Raw genomic sequence first — 25301 nt, 5'->3', positions numbered from 1 at the left:
ATAGGGAGAGCAAAAAATAATAACAAGCGTTATTAGCCGTATCATTAGCTGGATCCCAGATAGACCAAGTTACCAGTTCTTATTAATGTCAACTCAACGCTCTTGTAAAATGGTATTTTCCGTGCGTGTAATAAATATATAAATATATAAATAATAAATTAAATTAACGCTATCTATATTGGTCAAAGATATTTAAAGAGGACAAATAGCCAAGTAAGTAAGTTTTAATAAAAAAAAAAACGTGAATAATGAAATCACTCTGTTAAACTATTACTGCATTATTACACGTATGATAGTCATTTAGTTTGGTGGATTTTTTCCTCTTTGTTAGCAGAAAACAACAACAGATCGTGGTCTGCCAAAAATTGAAAAGCTCAGCACATAGCGATAGCAGTCACTAGCAGCAGCCATCATGGCGAATACGAACCCAAGGAAATTTGTGGAGAAAATAGCTTTACACACTCAAAGAATGGCAGAAGAAAAGGCACAGGTGGATAAAATTTTGCGCGAAGTTGCTGAAGTCACAAGGAGGGTAAGTAAACCACTTTTTAAACTCTAAATTTGTAATTTTTACCTCAAATTAGAACAACAGGTTTTGGCTGTTCAGACCTCAGCTCCAACTGAAATAGTTTTTAATTGCGCTGAAAAATAACAATTTCTTACATTTATAACATTATACGATTACTCAACCAACTACATAATTACGCTTATGATTGCTAGTTGAATGGTTGATTCGCTTTAAATTTGTTAATTGCCGTTTTTGTTAGCCCAGCATAATTCTGTTTTTTTACAAATGTCTTCCTTGTTGGTAAACAAATTGCTTCTAAGGTAGAAAAAAATGTCTACACGTTAATGTTACGCCAATTTTCAGTTTTGTGTTCCATATCACTTATTTGTGGGTAATTCTGCAAGAGAGTTAAATAGGACAACCAATTACAATTCATGAATTAACTCTCCCTATGGGTAACAGATGACTGATGAATGTTAGGCCCAACCAACCTAAACCTTAACCTGGGAAAAATTAGTACCTGAAATAGCCTATTTTACTTATCAACTAGATAATTTATTATGTAGTTTTTTTCTTGTTATCATAACTTTAGCAAAGTAAGTTAAGTTAACAACTTACTGGTAGGCCTACTATTTTAGTGGGACCCTCCATCGAAAATATTTAATTTAGAAGACAGAAAAATTGAAACTTACAAGGACTGCCTAACTTATTAAGCTCAACATTTTTTACTGTATTGACGTTTGGCTTAAAAACAGAATCTAGCCAATTTAGGCTTGATAACATTTTAATACATTTTTCCTTTAAAGCGATTTCAAAAATTTAAGCTATCACTCAGTGTTAGTAACTTGGTTAGTATTGATGGTTTTTATTCTTTTGTTATTAGGCTATGCTGTTTTCTTCAATATTTCCGTTGGTATTATCTTAACCACTTCAAAGCTCTTAAGTTTCGACTAACACACATATTGTACATTCAGATTAGGTTAAATAACACTAAGTTAGGCTATTGGTAGGGCTATTGGTACATGTGCGTTAGCACAATAACCCGAGCAAAAATCACCCGATTTTGATTAAGTTAAATTCGGTACAAAGGTGTAAACCCACATTTATTTGAACAAGTTCGCAAACCAGCACGATCGACAAATGCGAAAGTGTGGTTTTGTGGGGGTTTTATGGGGAAAAAATTTATTTTTCAATCAATTATTGAGATGGGGACGTCACCTAGGTGCGTATTTTAACCCAAATATGAGTGAAGGATGAGTGTAGAATGGTGTGTGATGACCTGTGTAGCTTTGTTACTGACTAAGATCAGCGGTTTCATTAGTCAGGATCATTTATTTAAAGCCCAATGATCAGGAACAGCTGGGTCCAGTTTCGAACCATCAAAAAGCTACTAACTTTTCTCAGGATCGAACCGGCGAGCACTATAACCACTCAGCTACCCAGCCAGTCATATTATATTTTCTCATATTTTACCCTCAAAACATAAAATGTTCTAATCCTCTCTAAAAAAAACCCATTTTGAAGAGCTTACTCAAACAAATACGGCACTGAAGTGTTTTTTAATGTCATTAGTTATGAATAAAATTCAATTAAAAATGGTCAATTTAAAATTTTCATCTTGTTCTTATGGTGAATAAGTAAGGCATTTAAACTGTTATACAGGGTGTTTTTTTAACATGCAACCCAAATTAAAAGTACTGTGAGACACATTTTTATGACAAAACAGCCTTATATTTTAGTATCCCGTATTCCTCTTTTCTTTACTTCATTGCCTATTAGCTGATATTTTTTGTTTTTTGATGAAAAATCATTTAATTACACATGCAAAGTTAGGGTTCTTACACTTAACCTGTACTCATAAATATGATTAATCGTTTTTAACAAAATCTATTTACTATAGCAAAACAGAAATCATAGATATAAAACCTTTGAACAAAAATCAGTAAATTTTACAAATACTTACACACACACACACTACACGCACATACGTGTCAGAGATCGCCTATGCGCACAAGCCCCTAGGACAAACCAACTTTAGCCATGGGTTCAAAATAGAGATATTATCTGCCACAAACTGGAAACCATTATCAAGGGATTTAATAGCTAAAGGGAGATTGTTCCAAAGACGGCAAGCAGTTACAACAAACGCTCTGTCGTAAACTGTGGTCCTATGGTGAGGCATACGCAAAGTTAATGAATCATAGCGTTCGAGTATTTAACACTTTCTTCAGCTACAAACCTAAAATCATCCGCAAAAAATTTGGAAAATAAGTTTTTAATATTGAATAAGTTAGCAAAACAATTTTGATTGATCTCAGGTCACATAGCTTTAATAACTTAGAATGAATGAAGAAAGGGGTGATGCGCTCACTGCATCTTAGATCATATATGAATCTTAAGCAGTAGTTCTGATCGTGTTGGAGAGCATCAGCGAGCTTTACAGTCATGTCATTGATCACAGTTGCAGTAAGTGAAGTGGGGAAAGACAAGTGATTTAACCATTTGTAACTTTATGCGCAAAGGCAAGAAATGTTGTAACTTGTAACTTTTTAAGTGAGTGGATTTGATGCAAACAAAGTGTTGAGCGCGAAATGTCGAGGGGGGAGTGTAGGAGAGGTGGGTGGTGCAGATAGGCCAACCTCAACAATTAAAAATTCCGGTTTTGCCGAGTACTCAGAGTTTGAGCAATTTACCACTTTAAAATTGATTCCCTCCCTGATATAAACTGCAACACCACCACCCTGCTTGCCAGTTCCGTCATTGCGCTGCAGAAAATAATCAGGGAGGTTCACTTCCTGTGATGGAATACTCGGCTTCAACCTCAACTCACAAACTGTGATTAAATCAAAATCTTGGTGTCTGAAAATCTCCTTCACCTCATCAATTTGTGCACGTAACGACTGAGCGTTGATGTGCACCGCCTTTAGATGCTTGGTGAAAGGAGCGAGAGAGATAGTCGGCAGATTTGATAGTGGGTGTAGAAGGAAATGTGAAAGGGGAGTGATAAGCCGGCCAGTGTGATGAGCAATAGGAGGACGTGGACTCGCTATTTCTTGTTTGTTTCATAGTTATCTATAAAGTTTGTGTTACCTATTGGGAGTTTATTGTAGTAAATAAAACACATCATGGGGTATCCCAATTCTCAAAGAGTTAGAATAATTTGTTGAAAGTAAATCATTGGTTTTATGCCAAGACAGGTTTGAATTTTTACATGTCAATAATAGTACAAATTTAAGGAAACTGAATTTGTATTATATACTGTAAACAAGAAATACCCTCGTCGCAACAAACCTGCAGACTAGCGAATTTCCATTTGCCTGATTTGATTTTCACTACAGATTTAAGTTTTCCTTATATTTAGATTTGGTTTCCTTAAATTTGTACATGTCAATAACAGTTGATATTTTAGGTACGGTACTGAAATCAAACCTGGAGACTTAATTTCAAACCTCTCTTGGCATGAAAGCAATTATTTACTTTCAACATATTATCACAGACTAACCAACATGTTTTATCTATGGTATTATTCTAACTCTTTGAGGTAGGGAAAAGCCATGTTGTGTCTTATTTACAATATAAATTCCCAATAACACTAAACCTTCATAGATAACTCTATGCAACAACGCATATCTGCTGATCGGCAATGAAGTAAATAAAACAGGGACCGAGGGACCATACCAAAATATAGGCCTAAGAATGTTTAGTCATTAAAATGTTTCTCCCAGCACTTTTAATTTGGTTGCACGTAAAAAAACACTCTGTAGTTTGCTTGTTTATGGATATATTTACATATTTTGATCAAACTTGGCAAATTGTATTTATTTTATACCAAGCAATATTAATATTTTACTAAAAAAACACACTTTATTACCCTCCATTTAGCAGCAAACCTAGGAACTCTTTAAAGCTACCTAATGTTATTTAAACAGATTTACAAGTGAAAATCAAATGAGGCAAATGGAAATTCGCTTAGTATGCAGGATTGTTGTGGTGGCGGTATTTAATTTGTATACTAGGTTGATCGTTAAAAATGACCACAGGTTAGGGTACTTAATTTTTACTCTTGTAAAGAACCCATGGTTTTTTTAGAAATAGTCAAACTTCTAAAAGGGACACCAGGAACTGTGGAGATGAGTCGAGTGATTTTGATTAAATTTGGTATGAAATAGTAAAACTCGGTAAGCTTGAATGAGTTTGCGAAACAACAAGATCGGGTCACAGTAACAGGGTGTTAAAAATAACAGGGATTGTGTTTGTATAGGCTCTTGAAACTTAGTTGTGCAGTTGAAGGTTCCCTACAGGGGAAATTGTCTTACTTTGGTACTATACAGCGCGCTGCATTTATTATTTATGTTAGGTTGGGTTATCATAAATAGGAAGTATGACTCATCTGGTATTGTTCAATTTATAACGAAACTAGGAAAGTCCTACAAACATATTTATGGTAATCCCAACTAACATAACCGCCGCAGCATGCTGTAAAATATGTGGCCTCCGTATGAAAACAAAGTACCGAAATTGGAAAAACTGTACATTTAAAATTCATATGTTTTCTTATGGAGAAAAAGTAAACAGTTGTAGTTAACTTGTGTTTGATACAGATGCTTGGACTAGCCATTTGTTTTTGAAAATATTGATCAAGCCTGACATTTTGTTGGTTAATTTGTAAAGGTGCTTCAAATTAAATTGTTTAAATATCATAACAAACTACAGAATAGTAGCCAACACTTTTTTCAATCACAATCAGTAAAGTTTTCTAGAACCCCGGGAAATTTTCAGGAAGGAATATGTTTAAAAATATCATTTAGTAGTTTAGTAAGTCAGTGTAATTAAAAAAAAAATCATCTTGCACACTAGGTAGTACAGTAGTATAATTTTTCAAGTAAAAGTGTAGATTTGTTCAATGTAATTTTTACTAAAATTCTGTTATGTAAGATACTAGTTTATTAAAATTTTGGTATGTAAATACGCTTACGAGTTTTGCGGTGTGAGGTGGTGCATGAATGTAGACACTTCAGCATGTGACTTAACGTCGGCTTAAGCATCTTCTTTCTCTATAGCTTTTGTAGAATGGTTTGTGACTGTTGTTTTCTAGGGGAACCCTATGCCTAAACAACATCTGCGTATTAACCAAAACCTGGGCTCCTTCAAAGGTGGTTCACTGCCAAATGTGAACAACATAGCTACTTCTTCCTCTGTTGATTTGAAGGTAGGTTTCCTTTTCCCAGCATGCAATCCTTCCCAGCTTCGCTGTTTACATCTTATTACGAGATTGTTTGTTTCACGGTAAACCTTTTGGAGGTTACAGTGATTTTTTAAGTATGTTGATAGTTTGTCTTGTACGCTGAGTTTAGGCTAACATCAAATTCACATGTTTTTCTTATGGAGAAAAAGAAAACGGTTGTCTTTTGCTTGTTTACTGATAGGCTATATATTTAGATCAAATTTTAGCAAATGTATTTATTGAATAGGCCTACTATATGTCTATTAACACTTGAAAACATATATTTACACCTATACTGTTAACCCACAAGGTAAATAGATATGAAAGCCTAAATATCATGCTGACTATCATTGGAGTGTCCAAGCAAAATCGATCACCACTTGGAAACCATCGTTTGGTTAAAAGCCTACTGTATCAGATTTTCATATTATCATGATATTTGTCCTAAATTTGAAAACCTGAGGACCGTTCTTTTTTTTTATTTTACGTAGGCCTATAGTGTTGTATGATTTCATTTTTTTTTAGATTAAATTCAATCAGGAAATATCTTTTATGCCTTAACTTCAATCAGGGCACGCTTATTCTCTTGTAGAAGCAGGAAGACATGTTTAGCACTGAAAGAAATACAGGATGTCTTATCGCAAGTCATTTGATAACGTCTAAATTTATCACTATCTTAAGTCATTGGGAAGCCTACCAGGCCAATTTTAAGTATGTCCACACAATTAAGATAGTTGATTATTTTTTTACTCAGCTTTGGGCCTGTTTATCTTAAGCTCCCATAGAGTAGGACAAAAATTTTTGAAATATAAATTGTGGAAAATACAAAAGCACAATACTAGTTTGCCTAGATTGATTGCCGTATCCGTCCTCAAAACATTTAAGAGCGGCAAAAACTCTTCACTAGAATTGAGAAATATTCATGTATAATTTGAAAACTTAGCAACTACGCAACTCACTTACTGAAATCAGTTTGATACCTAATAAGAATAAATTTAACTAAAAGAAGTTTGCGCCATGGAAATATTAATACTCACTAATGACCAGTACTCCCTTTACATCTAAGATATAGTGAATGATCATGTCAGATGTGTGTTACATGTCAGATTGTAGGCTACTGATACTGAAGGAATTGTACATCAATCGTTGATATTATAAGGCTGGAATCACCCAACTTAACCAAATCCAATCCAATAAACGTTACAATATATTGTAGTCATTTGTTCGAATTTTTTGCTTGCTTATTCATATGGTGTTTGTGCTGAATGCTTTTTTTTACATATTACTATAAGGTGAATTAAAATGTTCTAGTTTGACAGTAATGTAAGTTTTAAATATGCATTTATAATATTAGTCATATTTTATTTGTAATTTAAAAGTAGGCTCATTTCACTGCAACTGCAAGGCTTCAAGTTAATGTGCAAGATGTTGGATGAAAACTGATACCTAAAAATATTTGGAATTTTATCTATTTTTGTCTGGGTTTTGTTTTAACAAACTTTCATTATATTACTACAGTATTTACCTATAGTAATTTTTGGTTATTTTTTTTTTAAATGTCAAATTTTCAAAATAGGCTATTCACTTAACACTCTTAAAAAAATTGCAGTTGCACCATGTCCAAAGCTGATACCAGTTGCACGACGTCCAATAGCTCAATGATGTCCAGAGTACCTAGACACTGAAAAACTGTTTTACCAACTGTAGTGCATACTAACCTAACCTAACTTAGCTCTTGCAGGAGCTCTTGACGTCGTGACAGCGCTGAGCTATTGGACGTTGAGCAACTGGCAGCGGCATAGGACGTGATGCTACTGCTAAGTTTATAACAGTATGAAGTGTGCTGTCGCACGACGACCAATCCCATGACGTCCAGAGCTTGTAGAAAGACGTTTTTTGCAGTTAATGTACTTTTGTACATAATCAGATTTGGACATCGTACAACAGTCAAATAGTTTAACTTGGACGTTGTGAAACAGCTCAAAAATTATATTTTGGACTTCGTGACATTTGGATGTCGTACAACTCTCTCGGATGGGAGTATGTCTATGATACCCATAGAAAGCCATGAAGAGTTTTTGTTAATTTTTAAACTTGTTTGCTTTGTATGTTTGAAAGTCGGGAGGCATGGTAACTGTCGTGTCAAAACTCTAAAAATTTGATTAAATAAACATAAAATAAAAGTGTAATCTAACATTAATAGAGTAGAATCTCTATTAACCATCACCCTCGTGATTGGGAGCATGAGGGTGTAGCGAATAGACGGATAACAGAAATCATGTTGTAAACCTAATTAAATCAAATTAAAAAATAATGTAAGTTCTATAGCAGGGCGACGGTTAATCGAGGGTATACTCTAAGTTTGCAAACTAAGATTAAAAATCTTCATAATATGTTAATAAAATATTGATTATTCATTGACTCAAGTTTACTTTCCCTTTTCTTAACCACAACAATGACATATAATTTCCACACAATGGGGAACGAGCTGGTCTAGTGGTCTAGATTTGGGGTTCAAATCCCACCAAACACCAATGGATTTTTTCCATGTGATAATGCCACGACGCTAGGTCCTGTCTGAAGTGACGTGTAAGAACAGTTGTGAGCTGGAGTCTAGCAAAAAAGTCTACAGTTTTTTCATATATTATTTTCATTCAATCGTTAAAAATATTTAACTACTTTAATTTTGTATGTGACACACATTACATAAAAAATAATAGTTACACTCTACTGAAATGTAAACAAAAGAACCATAATAACCCACTGATCAAGGATATTGCCAAACCACCAAAAGCTTAGACTATTCTCAGGATCGAACCAGCTACCTTCTGATTACAAGGCAAGCTGAAAAACCACTCTGCCACTCAGTTCAACGTGTGGATTTTAAGTAGTTGTATGTATTACAACAGTAATATTCCTAATAAAAATTAGTTGACTTTTGTGATGATTTTTGTCTGCTTTCCCATCATGTTTGCCATCACAGCCCAGGGGGTAGTCTTCACTATGCAATATCATATGAAAATGTAAACTGTTTAGTAAAGTACTACTACTGGGGTCACTGACCTTTGGTCAACATCAACTTTCAGATAACCGGTATTTTAGAAAGCTCTGCAAATCATAATTATGTTGAATAAACCTGACTAGTTAATGGGAATTCCCGATTCCCTCACCCCCCTTGTTAATCGAGTTATTTTTAATTTTTTGTTTTAATAGTAATCTATCTAAGATATTTACATATTTGAGATGGATAAGTTATGTTTAATGCCATTCTGATTTTAACTGTAACTTACGAATGAAAAGGATTGATTTTATATAGTTAATTTATACAGTAATATCATTTACCTCAGTAAGGTTAACTTTGCATAACAATTAATTGTTAATTTATTTATTCTAGTATTTGAACAACTAGTTTTCATATTCTGTTAAAAGTAATATAGTTTGTTTTCATATCCCAAAATGATATTGACATGCCCAAAAATGTTGTAGTTTATGTATTTTAATTTCTTAAAATTAATAATTGAAATTGTGTGCGCTTTAGCTTCTTGTTTAAAAACAAAGGAGACAATTTATACAATAAATTAAAAGTTTCTCTAACATTTTTGTTTATAAAATCAAATTTGTTAACAAATCTTGTAACATCTGAATAAAAACTAACCAATACAAAATATTGTTAAATTATTTGCTAAGGTAGAATCCTAATTTTGTCCCAGGTCCAGGTTTGACCCAGGTCGGATAACTCAAAAGGACGGTTAAAATTGGCAATCCCTAAAAACTTTAATAAATAAAGTGCTAGTCATTTGGAATTATATAAGCCATTACTCTGAAGTATTGCGTGATTTTAATAAATGATTAATGCCAATCCTCCTAGCCCCCGGCGGGTCACACCAGAGAGGGCACTCTATGCTGATTCAATTGAATGAACTTTACAATTTTTTTGCGATCAAATCGGCATATTAATCTAGGTGGCTAGTTGGATACTAGCTAATAAATAAATTCCGTTCTTCTTTGATGCTAAAGAAGGATTTTCATTTAATGTACTTTCATACTATTAACTTAAAAGGCTGCACTTAAGATTTTTTTACTTCAAGTTATGTAAAAACTGTTACTTACTTATGGGTCTCGGGCATAATTATTGAAAATTACAATAATTTGTTTTGCATTTGAGCTTTTTATGGACTTGTGTTCATACAAGCCACTAGTATAATTTAAAAGCAGATGTTTACTTTCACCAACTGTTTTGTAGGTTTGAATAATCATCATTTGAAATAGTGCCACACTGTTTCCACAGAATGCAGCACAGAAAACTATTTTAATTTTGGAAGTTGTCCAAATATATTAAACCCCAATCGCAGCACACCTGTGCACTGAACAACGTTTAAATTCTCCACAATTAAAGATGTAAACATAAAAAGTAAAATGGCAATGCCTTAATATTTTTATCTTTTGTTCTAAACCCACACAATCTAATATAAATTATTAAGTAAAAAATAATCGTACCTCATATATCAAGTATTCAAATGCCTCCCAATTCGTCATTAACCCACCACATTACTGTCATTAAAAGAAGGAACTCCAATAATAATAATGTGAACTTAAATCCAACCAAGCTGTGCAATGGAACCAGACTGACGATTAAATAATTACATCAAACTTGATCAAAGCAACAATCATCAGTGGTAAGTTTAAAGGAGAAATAGTCTTAATCCCAAAAATACCGATGATTTCATCCGAATTACCCTTTGAATTCAAGCGACTACAATATCCTTTGCGTCTTGCTTTCGCAATCACCTTTATAAGACACAATGGCTAACCCTGACTATCGCCGGTTTAAATTTAGAAAATGCATGCTTTTCACACGGGCAGCTGTATGTTACGTGCTCACGTGTTGGTAGGTACGCCTAAAAACTTATATATTTATACACCTATACCTTCCGCAAAGATTTGTGGCGGCTGAGGGATTAGGACGGTCGGGTGGTGTCCCAGGCCCTAAATTAGCCCTCGCTCGACTGCTCTGGGTTTTGACCATGAGTCACCCACTAGGCTCAATGCATAGTTGGAAGAATTTGTTCATATCACCATAAAGTGTATTAAATAACGCCAATTTTGTAACCTGCGACAAATAACAAAAACATTGAGCCCAAACACAAAATAATTGCGACGATATTAAGTATACATTTGGTTTTAAAATAATAGACAGTTTTCGTGTCGTGTTATGCTTAATATCATGGCAATTATTTTGTGTTTGGGCTCAATGTTCTTATTATTTGATGCAGGTTACAAAAATGACGTTATTTTATACACATTGTGGTGATGGTGATATACAAACATTTGACCAACTATGCATTGAGCCTAGTGGGTGACTCATTGTCAAACCCCAGAGCAGCCAAGCGAGGGCTAATTTAGGGGCTGGGACACCACCCGACCGTCCTAATCGTTCAGTCGCCACGAATCTTTGTGGAAGGTATAATGAAAAAACAAAAATCATTGTTTATCCACTGGCAATTAAGTAGGCTACAATAAATATTCTATTTTTGTTTTTGATATACATTTTTATTATTTATCGTAAAGAATGAACTACCATTTAAAATAATAGTTGTTAGCGCAGCAACGCATGCCAGGTAACTGCTAGTATACCTATAGATAAATAACATTAGGTTTAACGAGTACCTAGGTTTGCTGCTGCTAGGAGGGTCATAAAGTGTGGTTTTTAGTAAAATATTAATACCTAGCTTATTATAATTATAAAATAAATAAATATCCAAAGTTTGTTAAAAATATAATATCCACAAATAAGCAAACTACTGTACTACAGTTTTCTTATTAACCATAAGAATAAGATAAGAAATTTAAATTTAATATTAATATTTTTTAATTTTCTCCGTAACCAATAACTGTATATAAACACTACTAAATAACCAGCTGTAATTTATTCAATTATTAATTTTTAAGCTCTTTAACATGGTTTTGACAGATATTGGGAAGTTTTATGTTTTGAGGGTTTAAAACCCTGTTTCCATGGTCCAATTAAATGCTGTTTCGCAAACTTGTTCAAATGAACGTAGGTTTTCACGTTTTTACCAAATTTAATCAAAATCGTATGAATTTTGCTCAAGTTATCATGCCAACGGACACATATCCATACTTATAAAAGTCAAATACCACTTGTTATGAATCTGAACGGATGTTGTTTTTGACCTCTGGGGACATCAAAACGAAAATACAAATTGGTCCCGTGTTGTGGTCTTACCTTGAGATCTACGGTAATAGCATAGTCCCTATATGGGAAATTTACTAACATTCAGTTTGTTTCTTCATGGAGGGTTACTTTAGTTGGATTATATTTAGCAAAAAAAAGAACAATAGTTTCTACATGATTTGACATAAGTCTTGTTTCTATTGTCCCTATTAGTTTTGGTTGACCCTAAGACTACTTTTACTTTTAAATTAACTAGTTGTTACCCAGGGGCTTCACCCCGTTTGACTTCATAGGAAGTAATAAAGCACACCTGATTTTAATAAGGTAATAAGTTGAAAGAATAACAAAAAAATAAGTGCAGCTGTGGTATTTTTAACATTAGGTATATGGAAAGTTCCCTTTAGAAAGGAATTACGACCTTAAAGGGCAATTTATGAAATAATGGATAGTTTTGTGCAAGGTTTCTCGTCATGACGAACATTTTAAGTATATGGTTTATGGAAGTGTGACTTGTAGTTTTCCCAAAAGTTCATGGGTACTTTTGGCTTTATATAGATTAGGCCTATATTTTATAATTATCTCTAATTTATGTACTGCATATTTTATACAGGCCTATGATTATTTTTTCACAATTAGACGGTAAATGATTTGCATGTTTATAAATAGAGAGGCATGAGCAAGTGTGTTAAAAAAAGACCTAGATTATCATTTTCTTCTTATTTTTATCACTGTATCAGCGAATAGGAAGTCAAATAACTTATCTTTTTAGATTACAGACACTGAATTGAACACTCTATTTCCTTACTTCCTTTTATTTTCCACTTAAAGTTTTTCCTCTTAACTTGACTCCATTTTATCAAATTTGCCCATAGGTGGCACAGTATGACTAAACCCGGGACGATATAATTTTTTTTTATGTCTCTAGAGGCTAAAATACTGTCTGTACAAATTGTTATATTTGTATATATATACATAGATTTATATATATATATATATATATACTAGCTGACCCGGCGAACTTCGTATCGCCTAAGTTATAGGTTTCCCCTAAGACAGACCGATGGAAAGAAAGTACCGTTACGTTTAATTTTCAAGATGATCTCGTTCGCATCGCTCAATCACGTCCTGGTTGAAGTTCGTTCGCTACGCTCACTCCCCTTTGGGTTGGAGCTCGTTCGCTACGCTCACTCACCTTTAGGTTGGAGCTCGTTCGCTGCGCTCACTTGCCTTCAGGTTAGCTCGTTCGCTGCGCTCACTTGCCTTCAGGTTAGTTCGTTCGTTACGCTCACTCGCCTCCAGGTTGAAGTTCGTTCGCTACGCTCACTCACCTTTTGGTTGCAAATTAGCTGTTGTCATAAATGTAAAAGAAATAATAGTGCTGCACCCTGTTGGTAATCCTTGTAACTTTAATGCTATTGAACATCATAGAACAGAACCAACTTGTTTAATTGAAACAGCTGTTAAGATTCATTAATTCCATTTCTCATAAGGTTAACATGGGAAACTCCAGAGCCACTGGGGCGGAGCCCTTTTAAGAATTTCAAAACGGGAAATAGTTTACGTCCGATTCGCATACCTACAGAATTTACACACCAAATTTCATAACGATCGGTGAAGTCGTTCCGGAGGAGTTTGCAGACAAACACTGTGACACGAGAATTTTATATATTAGATTTATATATATATAGATTTATAAATGCATTATTAAAAACTAAGTACCCTTTTTTTAATTCATTTTATTTAACAACATGTTGTTAAATAAAATGAATTAAAAAAAGGGTACTTAGTTTTTAATAATGCATTTATATATCAAAATAGTAGCCCTAATCACTACAGTTTTCTTAATATATAGATTTATATACCGGTACGTCCGTGAACGTGATAACTTGAGTGGTGTTTGTCTGATTTTGATGAATTTGGCTTGAAGACGTCAGACAGGATAAACTTTTTATGAGTTTGTGAACTAGCATGATCGGACCTTAGAAATGGGGTAATAAGGGGAAAAAATTGGTTTTCCTCATTTTTGCCCCTCAAAACAAAAATTTCCTAGTTTCTCTTTAAACCATTTTGAAGAGCTTAAAAATCAAATAATACATAAAGTGTTTTTTTTTTTTTTTTTTTTTTTTTTTTTTTTTCAGTTATTGGATATGGAGGAAATTTTAAAATTGTAAATTTAAAATTTTTATGGATAATAAGTAAACTGTTATATAAGGTATAACTTAATGTAAATATATTTCTATGATAATGTTTGACTTTCTTGGTGTGCACAAATTCTAATAAACTCAGTTCACAAAACAACTATTTTTGTTTTGGAGTTAACCTGAGAGTGATAAGTCAAATGCCTGCATTATGTTTTTTACTAACAGATCAGTAGGCATATGCTACTTTTTCTAATTAAAGTTTTGTCCAGTCATAGTTCAACTAAAATTTCTATGTAGGCATAAATTTCTATGTAGGCACTACTGTGGCATAAATAGTTCTATGTACAGAACTGTTTTCTGACAGTTCTGTATTTTGTCAGAAAACTCAATTGGTCAAAAACCTTTTTTTCTTTTTTTTTAGGAGCAACCCCTATTGCAACAAAATTGATATTTTATTAAAATTGCTAGTCTTTAAACAGTCCTTTTTTACGCAGGTTTAATTAAAGCAAACTTTGTAGTTTTTGTTACTAATTGAGAGGTATTTTTACCAAACGGTGACTGCAGAATGCATCGTTATTTCTTGTCAAATCATGTTAGTGAGTAAATCAGTTATTTTTTGACCCAGAACTATTGATGAAAAGCCTAATGATCAAAGGTAGTTGGGTTCATTTCCACATATCAAAAAGTCCTTTGCCAGCACATATCTAAAGTGTTTTGCGAGGATTAGCCTACCAAGTTAATTTACACCGTTGTGTGCACTAATTGACACAATCATTCAAAATTTGTAATTGTACTGATATGAATGTTTTATTCTATAATTTCTCACGATTGGCAATTCTGTTCCAGTCCGCTCTCAGCAACCTGGAGGAGATGAACGGAGGTCGTAGCGACACGCAGATTGTCTATCGAGATCGGGGCCGGACTATGACGTCCGGGGGACCAATGAGGTAATGTGTTTGTTTTGTATCCTTTAACGTCATTGGCCTTAAAGTTTGTATGAGAAGTAATGAGATTTACTTTATACAAAATAAATTATAAGTTTTAGAATTCAATTTTAAATCCCTGACTTGGTCATCAGTAATGTCCTTAAGGGTGATGAACTGGAACCAAAAGCCATAATCAAAAACACTATGATTAATGTAAAAAACTAAATATTTTATGAATATTTTGTTTTTGTGGGTTATTGTAGGTTCTTTGAATGCCTTAATTAACACATTTTTTATCGTATTTAATTGTTCTCACCCAGAGATTTTGAATTTTGTACCTAATAAACCTATAGTTGTGGGGAAGCAAGCTGGTGTAGTGGTAGAGCGTGGTCTTCGGTCCCTGAGGTTCGGGGTTCAAATCCCACCAAATCACCAATATTTTCTCCAAGTGATAATGCTGCAACCCCTAGGTTCAGCCTGAAGTAATGTAAAAAACGATCCCGGGCTTTCCTTAGGAAAAAAAACACAAAAAAACCTAGAATTTTCTTAAATTTCACTTTTTTACATCTTAGTCCGAAATTTGTAAATTACTTTCCTTAAAGAACATAGGATACCTTTGTTATTTAAATATCTTGCATTTCCATAGTAAATCTAACTTTTTATCATATTGCAGATCGCGGCCGGGTGAGAGACGACATGACACATCCCCCTACTCCAGCGGCCCCTACCTCTCCCCGCCACCACCTGATAGCAACTGGAGGCGCACTTACAGTGACTCCTCGCTACACCAGAGTGCGGCCGCGCAGACAAACGAGTCACAACGGAGAGGTGAGTGAAAAAATTAGTTAAATGAGTGTTAAACAATTAAGCTCACTTTTTTCAATTGTAAAGTGGTTCAAGATTGTTTTTGGTTAAATGATTAACCCTCTAAACGCAACAGCGATGCGTACTGACCAGCTAGACGATTAGAAGCAATATTGTAGGGTCTGCGTAAAAAGGCATATACAAAATCAGAATGGTGTCCCCATCTCAATGATTGATAATTGATAATAATAATTGAATGTAGTGATCTAGAGCTTGGAGGGCTTCTTCGTAAGAAACAGAATTTACAGCTCTTCAATGTGTGTAAGCGCAACAAACAAACAGCTTTTAATGTTTATCTAATGGAAACATCGGCAGACAATAGTCAATTGATAAAACTCTTATCACAACCTTTACCGTGAAGAGAAAATTTCTACAACCTCCATTACCTTGACACCTGGTGATAAAATAGTTTCTGCGTCTCTGTTAGTGTTGTAAGAGACAAATTGTTATTCAAGGACTAAAATGAGTGTGTAAAAAATGTTAAGAATGGAAACAAATTTTTTTAAATATTTTAACCAATTTAGTGTGAGTTTTGAACGTTGAAGTAGACATCCCATCTATATTGACTAGTTGTAGCCAAATAGAACTTAGCTAAATGAATTACTACTATCAAAAGTCCCCCCCCCACCCCCAGTATTTCAATTCTTTGTAAAAAAAATTACATGTGTTTTGAGTAAAGGGATATTTTTTCACCAGTCACATCTGTTAAAAATATCATAGACAGACATATTTACATGTATTTGCCCTGATATTATTGTCAATATGATACATAATTTCACACAGTTGTAGCTATGTTAAGTTTGATTTATTTTCTAATATTTTATTCCTGAGTTCATAAGAAATTTATATTATTGGTGACGTCTTGAGCACATAAACATTCTAACATGCTCTTAGGACATGTTAGGGGGTGGACAATGAAGATGTATGAATGTGATGTATGAGGTGTGTGAATGTGATTAATGAATGTGTCTTATATAAAAGCCGTACAGAATTAGGATTAGTATTTAAAATTTTACTTTTTGTGCGTAAATATTAGCGTTGTATGTTATAAACATGCGCCTCAAGATTTATATATACCAATAAATAAAGTCAGTAATTATTGGGGACAGCAAATAACCCAATAAGAATTATTCACCCCTAAAGCTATTTGTTTGACTCATCATATTTTATTAGGCAGTTCCCCTTATTAATACAAATGAAAACTTTGCAGTAAGTAGCTACAACACTTTTATTTTCAGGTTAAAAGACTTTTTTGATCCTCAAAAATTTTATTTGTCAACTAAGGCAGGTACAGAAGTTTTTAGGCTAGAAGAATGAAAATATTTTGATTCCATACTTTGATTTGAACCTCTTGATCAACAATTGATAAGTTTTGTGCTACATCAGTTTTGACTCTTGACTAATAGCTTCCTCAAATATATAGTTCTCTCTCTATTTTCATTGCCAGTTAGAATAAACAAAATTTGATCTATTTTCATTCCATTTAAGTCTCAATTATAAACTTGACTACTTACTTTCAAGTTGAGATCTTTTTAACCCTTTACGATCCGATAAGTTTTAATCGCTTAGATTTTTAAACTTCTGGGGTTAATTGTTGGCACTACTGACTCACTTTATGTTGGCAGCAATGGATGGTCAGCTGACTGATGGCTACGAGCCCAGCAGAAGACACTTGTCCGTCAGTCCGGACGGTCGGCCGAGATCTTGCGAGGTGCCTCGGGTACCAGGAATAAAGTAAGTAGAACCATTCTGTTTTGGCCTGCTCATCTTTCTGGATAGGTCCCAGTCAATCAAGGCAAAACGTTTGAATAGAGTCATGTAATTGGAAATGGTAATAATCCTCCTCGTTCCCCTTACATTCATCCTTATTCTCTCCTTCCTTTAACTATACCTCATTTTCTGCTTCCTCCATTTACTTAGTCTTATTTTCCTTGTCCTTCTACTCCCCCTCATCTGCTCTTTATCCTCCCCCTTCTACACCTGAGTACTACTCTTCCTTAACTTTCTTCTACTGGTCTCTCCTCTTTCACCTACTTTTGCATCCCTCTAATGGTCTTCTTTAGTTATGACCTTTACCGTATGTTTCAGTATTTTCCCGTCGGCACAAGAGCCGGGCACAGTTCAGATTCCCATCGGCAACAACACAGGATCTCTACCAGATCTCACTAGTTTCCAGTTCTCTTCTCCCCTTCCCACCCCTCTGGACCAGGAGGACCATAACAGTTCGCCCTACAGCAATGTGAGTAGAAGAAGTGAAAAATGTTTGGTACAAATTGAACAAAACTTTTGAAATAAGTGCTACATTTTTTCTTGCTACAGTATTAGATGCAATCACATTATCTAATAAGTTGGCTACCAATGGTTCGATTACGATTAGGGTTTCCTCAATAAAAAGCTTGCTTAAGATAAAATTACTTTTAGTACATAATTCACCATAATTCAGCAGCACTTTCAAATGCAACATGAATACTGTTTGTTAAACTCTTGTTAAAGTCTTATTGAAGTAAGGTATACAAATTGACATAATGTTGTTCAACTTTTAAACCTAATGCATAATGATGCATTGAAATTCAAAGTATTTGTCGAACAATATTAGCTCCCGAGAGTACTCAATCTAAAAAATTATATGTGACATCTTTACACGTGTACGTATATAATAGGAGGTTTTATCATCAAAATTAGACAGTTTGTAACCAGCCGGTCAAAGAAACAATCAGATATTTACACAAAATATTTCTTTTTTTATCTCCTTATCAGTTTTAAATTTTTTTTTATTTGCATACCTACGTAAAATAATTTCATACGGTACTTATAATAATAATTTTTCTTATTCTATTAGCATTTGAAAGTCAACATAAACACTTGAATTTTGGGATGGTTAGTTATTTTTGTCGATAATTCTTATAAACAGTGTCACGTGGTAAAGATACAGTGCATTATTGGTAAAGATGCCTTTTACCTTTGTCTTTTTAAAAAAATGTCCACTAACTCAATGAGCTATTACAATATTTAATCATTCTTGTTAGGCCTATTTAAGAAATTATTGTGAACATTTTCTATAACGATAAGTATGAAAACAAAAAAGTAATGATTTTTTGTGATCCAGAATCTGATTCCTTCCTCCAGAATGTACCTAACAACATTGAAAGCATAACATTAAGCATAACAACATCGGTACACAACAACAGCCAAAGCTATAAAATCACAAAAGAATGAATACATAGAGAGAACTGTACTGGAGAACATCAATAAAACCAGAGTTTGAAAATCCTGGATTAAAAGTATAATTATTAAAAGAATGGAGAATAGACAATCGACTAGACAAAATGGTGGCTCAAGCGAGATACGGCAGATTTGTTAGGTTTCAATTAAATTTGTCATATAAGGACGGGATCAGATTCCAGATCTTGTATGTAGACCTTTGACTAGTATATTATTGATATACTCTAGATGTTGAGTGTGTGGTTTTACCTGGTTTTGGCGCTTATCTACCACGCCTTGTGTTGGTCAAACTGCACCGTTTGTCTTATGACTGTTTCAGAGCCCTCAAGGGACCAGTCCCTCTACGCTTTCCCCCACTTCCCGACCCCAAGGGCGATTTTCGTTTGGGGGCAACTCCCCTCCGAATCTCCCCCAAACCTCTCCCCCAAACCAGGAGTCGCCCAGTCCCCCCAGCCCCCTTTTGGGACACCCTGTGGCCGTAAGCCTCAAATTTGATATTTGATGTTTTCCGCCTGTGGTTGTTTTTGTGCTGTAACCGCCCTCCCCCGTCACTAAACCTTGATGTGGATAAGCTGAGTGGTCTGTAGGGTGGATATGATGAGTCGGAAAACATTTTTACGTCTCTTTGTAGTTTATTTTTTTCTGTTGTTTTCGATCGCTGAACCGGCCCCAGCTGTCTTTGTTTATTGATACTGAGATCCAATTCCATACTTGTATGTTATTCTGAAACGTAATATCTTAAGATGAATTTTGTAGTATAATAAAAAAGAAAAGCTTTCAGTGCTTGCCTGACAATCAAAAGGTCGCCAATTGGATCTTAGCCTGTAGTATTTTGATGTTTGAACCCAAATCCAGTTGTCCTAAATAATTTGACCTTTATGATTCTGACTAAAGAAACAGCTGCTCTTAGTAAGTATGAAAGGATCATTTCACTCCATTCTAAACTCGACAAGCATTCATATTCAGCTTAAAACACCCCCAAGTGTGAGCTGCTGTCTCGAAGTAATGATAATGTTTCCAAGTTGCAATTGGCAATTTTGAATAGTCTAGCTACTTAAAGTTTATATCTTAATATAATAATGTATACACATTTGTTTATGGAGTTAAAAATATAAATTTAAATTCAATAAGGTTAACAAGTTTGTTTTTTCAGTTAACACATGTCTAGTAAATTGAAATTAAAAAGTCATTTTTCAGACCCCTGCTAAGTGAACTTGTCAAACCCCATATTACAAGTAAAATAGTTGTTTTTCAAGTTATTATTTTTTTCTATTTAGCTAGATTCTGATAAATTTACATTACATAAATTTTATTTCCGTTTTAGGGCCTTGCGCCATGTGTGTAACATTCAAAATTATATTTCTTTCTAATTGGCTACATTATAAATGGCACCTGGGTCCAGAACGTGTGACATATAGATTTGAAGGCAAGCATTATAACCACAGGTCATGCAATTGTTACACAGACTACAATGCGCATCCAACATCTTGACCTCTAGTCTACATGTTAAATGGTCCACCCTTAGAAAATAGCAAAAGATTATTAGATAGATGTAAAGTATCTGTTCCCAAATGTGGCATGATTGGCAGCATCCTTAAACTATTGAAAAATTAATCATGCTACTCATAAACAAATACATAAACAAATTAACTGTAAGGTATAAAATTGATCTAAACAATATTTTCATTTCCTTCATTACTCGTGGCATCAAAAAACACAGCCAATCAACTTAAAGTATCAATTTTGTAAAAAAAATATATGTTTACTGTTATAGCCCTTTCTATATAAATGGTAAATATTATTAATCAAAGTTGTTAGGTAATCATTTTATATAATCTTATGAGCATTATATATGTAAGAATATAATTTATAAAAGCATAAAAATATAAATATAATTGCATATATTTAATGTACGTTACTTTAGTTTAAATAACCGATCTTGGCCTATCAAGGAGTAAATTAGAGTAATGAAAGTAAAATCATATGCTTCAAAAATATACTAACCTTGAATATAGTTAATACCTTAACAAAAAAGTAGTTAATAGAAGATTTCTAGTCTAATAAAAAAAAAAAATAAGTCTGAAATACTTAGTTTTTTGTTTAGGGAAAAATGTAGGCCTAAACCTAAGATATTTATATATATCTGCATATTCCTCGAAAAAAACTCCTCTTACCCCACCCTTCCTCTTTAAAATAGTCTCCTGAATCATTAAACAAGCATTGTTTTCTCAACTAATAAGCATACATTAAATAAATTCTCTCAAATATATAGTTTGTGTAGGTAAAATCTACTAAGATGTCACTAAATTATTCATTTCTTACCCCTAGTTTTAGTTTATAGTGAGAGTTTGTTGCATTTATTTGGTTAAGTGTTAGTTTGGAATAGATAGTTTATTTTAGGGATTCTTTTTGAATTGGTAAGTAAAAGAACCTCTCCTGTTCCTTAAAAAGTTAAAGTTATGTTAAAAGTAGGTAATAAAAGCATTGAAGTTATTTTACTTAGTTTTAGACAGTCAATCGCAAGCAAATTTCATTTGATTAATTTAACTTCTATTTTTTATTTTGTTATGTTGATTTCACTTGAGAAGGTGTATGTTATTTATTGTATGTGCACACTCTTTTTACATAAAAAAAATATACAGTAGAGCCTCACTAATTATACATTTTTTATCGTCTTATCATAATTACTGTAATGCGTTATCGCGACACCATTGTGATTAACTCCCGCTATCGTGGCATGAAAGCACTCTCAACGATTCCTAGCTGTGTGTATGATTTGGTACAATCATAGATTTGCGTGTGCCAAGAGGGTTCGTAGAGGTTGTCTTGTACTGGTGCAAGAGAACAAATTTGTTCCCAGAGGTATCCAAAGAAATGACTAGCATAGGAAGTAACGAATACAAAACAAACAAAAACAAAAACACAAGCAACAGGAGAGGTGTGTGTGTTTTGTAGTTGCTGTGAAGTCATGCTTGTGTGTTTTCAGAGCCACCTCTCAGTGCCTTCTCAACTCAACTCTAGGTTTCTACATAAATGTAAGGTCAGTGAACAACAGCCAAGAGTATTTACAATTTCAGTTATCGCTTGAACGATTTAAGTATTTTGGTTTTGTAACATTGCTCGGATAGACTGGTGGTTGGTTCTTGGGGTAAAGTTATGACAGTAGGGAATGCTTTATTAAATAATTGTTGAGCAAAAAATTGGATTAGTTGAGTTAGCTATTTAAAAACTATTTGTCAAATTATTTTATTTTATGTTTTTATAAGCTGTGTTTTACCAAAATAGGACAGTGGTCGAGTTTCTTTTCTCCTAAATCCAACAGTATGAATTGACTGTGATTCAATCCATGAAAAAAAATTTATAGCTAGTAGATTTACCGATTAAATAAATTGTTGATAACCAATCAATAAGGAAAATAGACAAATTGTGGTTGGTTGATAGGCAATCATCTTAGAATTAATAGAAACAATTTTTGAAATATGGGAAGGTGTATGGGGAATGGCGGATTATTTAAAATTTGTTCATAAACGGCATCATAATGTCATTGGTGTAGAAAGTTGTAGATAAATATAACAAAATGGATTCAGTAAATAGCTATATCAATATCGTTTGGCTGAAAAAACACTTTTTTCAGTACCTATCATTGCTTAAAAAACGCTTGTTGTTGTGATATTAGTAAGTTTTATTTAAAATGTGACACTTTATTTCAACATTAACATTGAATGTACTCAAAACTCGATACTTAAACTGTGACTGCCACGTGGACTTAATCTAATCCACACAAGGTAAGTGAGGTAGACCCTGTGTTTAGTGTAGTAGCGCCTAACCGTAGATATTTGCCATGATTGTTTTGTGCATCTGTTGGAATCTCTTATGGAATTATAATTTAATTCCTGTTATAAGTAGATAGTCATTGTTTAGAAACATTTTAGTCTTGTGCCGTCAGTAAGAGATTTGTTGATATTTGAATTGTTTTCAAATATGTTTTTCTATATTAACTTTGATTTTGAATAGTTCTAAAAAGCTGCTTTCTGGTACACAGAGATAGGCTTTCCTGTTGTTTGTGGAATTTAGATACAATATTTATGTTGTCGTAAAGGATTATTTTTACATAACGCTTTTGTTAGTTGTGACATTTGAAGGGAAAGTATTCAGTGTTATCTTTGTTGTATTCTGTTTAGTTGTGATGCTTTCAAGCAAAGAACATATTTTATGTAAACTAAATTAAGTTTATTTGTTTAGACATAAGCTAAAACTTACACTGTAAAGTAATTTAATTACCCACTACAACAAATTATGTCATTATTATTCTCAACTAACAAAAACACATAGACCGACGTACCAAATAATACACAAAATAGTGTAACAGAAAAAAATGGCAACATTGCCTACTTAAATAGTTGTTGTCGTGTTGTTTCATAACATCCAAATTTACTGATTTTCAATAATTAAAGTTGTCCTTTGTACATAAAAAAGTAATAATCTTAATTGACAAAACTTAACTATTTTACACAACTTTCCATCTGGACAACAAAAATCATAATTAGTTTGTGTGAATTTTAGAGTTTTCCACAATGGAAAAGTTGTTGTTTTGTGGCGTGCTTATGAAACCCGGCCAAGATTCAATACAACTGCACTTAACTGTCAGATACACCCCAAATTGGACAAAAATGTTCACGTTATCAATTACACACATACAGTACCGGTACCTAAGAATAAAAATAGTAAAATTTCATTTTTTGATTTTCATGAAATAGGGCTGGTAATATTAAGGTAGTAAATTAAAAATAACTGAGCACCCTGAAATAAAATAAAAATTTTAATTAAAAAAATTTAAAGCAAAATTTTATTATAGCTGTGACACTTAAAGAAAATTGGACCAAGCATTGATTCCTGTGGAACCCCATACTTAGTTTTAATATTTCACACTTTGAACTGTGCCTAAAGCGTTTTAGTGTACCTGATATGGGATGTAACATGTTATAATTACATTATACATGAAAAATAGTAGCATTTACACAAAGCTGTATAATTATAAGAAAGTGTACCAAGCATCGACCCCTAAGGAACACCGTCCTTTAATGTTTTGCAATTTTTACATTAAAAAAATACAAAAAATGTTGACATATGAAATTAATCTGTCTTTGTTTGTCAGGGTGTAACGCTGGACAACAGTGGAGGTGGAGGGGGTAAGGAGCAGTTTTCTCCGCAGATGGTTTATCAGTCTACGCAGAGGAGTCCATCACCGCAGCACTCCATGCAGCCGTGCAGTCCGCTACCCATAGCACAATCCTCATCTCCAGTACCTGTAGTGGTCAGTTAAGCGCTCGTTTTTTACTGTATCATGGCTTAATTTTACTGAATTCCACCAAATAGTTGGAACTAAATCTGATTTTGGTCTTTTTCTCTACCTGATATTGTTTGCTGAATCCCTTGTAATGTTAAATTAAATTGTGGGAATGAAGAAATTGTCGTTAAATTGGAAAGGAATTGCTGTAAGCAAAATAAACCAAATGGATTAAACTGAAGAATATTTCATGTATGAAGAAAACCTAAAAAACCCAAATAATATTTTAAACAGCCAAATTCCTTCAAGAAACCCAATTTTCAACCAATTTTTTTAAAATCAGTAACCAACAAATTGTCCAAATCCTGTCTGGTTTTATAAATTATCTGCATAATGTAAATTAAATTTACACAAAACAAACTATGTAAACAAGATTAAGTGATAAATCACTGTTAATAATTGAAGTCTAAAAATGGACTCATGTCCGAAACATGTCACTTCTACAAAATATAATAATTATTTCAGGGTGCTAAGTTGTGCTTTATTACTACTTAAAAAAAAAAATCAATTTATCAGATAAATATTTCAAATTTTGAAACATCTATTATGAAAATCTTTCTCAATTGAAGTCCAGAATCTTGAAATGATTCAGCTCAGCATTTAACATCTGATATTTATACCAGAAGAGGGTAAATCATATTAATTCTAAATATTTCTTGTAGGACTTATTTTATAGATATAAATTAATTAATTTTTAAGTGACTTCTGAACTGATAACATATTTTATTTTAAAACACAAACAAAATCTGCCAAGTTCTTGATGAATTCATTTTGGTAAGACCTACTTACCTATGAAAGAATAAAATTTAAAATGTATTTATATCTATTCACACAATGCCACAATGCATTGTTGTGGTAAAATCAGTTTATTAC

At 33.3% G+C, this 25301-nt stretch overlaps 1 protein-coding gene across 3 annotated transcripts in view; it reads left to right on the top strand.

The window, feature by feature from the left end:
- Nucleotides 1–400: 400 nt before the first annotated feature.
- Nucleotides 401–25301, top strand: part of LOC128996725 (CREB-regulated transcription coactivator 1-like) — a 39096-nt gene continuing 14195 nt past the window's right edge. Inside the window, exons 1-7 of one of the 3 annotated variants that reach the window (XM_054422171.1) lie at nucleotides 401–532; nucleotides 14916–15016; nucleotides 15669–15823; nucleotides 17485–17593; nucleotides 17948–18098; nucleotides 22068–22121; nucleotides 24237–24395. In XM_054422171.1, coding sequence (XP_054278146.1) covers nucleotides 413–532; nucleotides 14916–15016; nucleotides 15669–15823; nucleotides 17485–17593; nucleotides 17948–18098; nucleotides 22068–22121; nucleotides 24237–24395 — 849 coding nt within the window. In that variant the 5' untranslated portion in view covers nucleotides 401–412. Of the gene's footprint in view, nucleotides 533–14915; nucleotides 15017–15668; nucleotides 15824–17484; nucleotides 17594–17947; nucleotides 18099–19400; nucleotides 19560–22067; nucleotides 22122–24236; nucleotides 24396–25301 lie in introns of all 3 variants that reach the window. The other 2 variants (XM_054422170.1, XM_054422172.1) reach the window with 2 other exon arrangements.

Source organism: Macrosteles quadrilineatus, unplaced genomic scaffold, assembly GCF_028750875.1.
Source record: "Macrosteles quadrilineatus isolate MER2022 unplaced genomic scaffold, UCM_ALF_1.0 Scaffold_6__1_contigs__length_79288215, whole genome shotgun sequence".
NCBI lineage: Eukaryota > Metazoa > Arthropoda > Insecta > Hemiptera > Cicadellidae > Macrosteles > Macrosteles quadrilineatus.
This window is presented reverse-complemented; position numbering and strand designations above follow the sequence as displayed.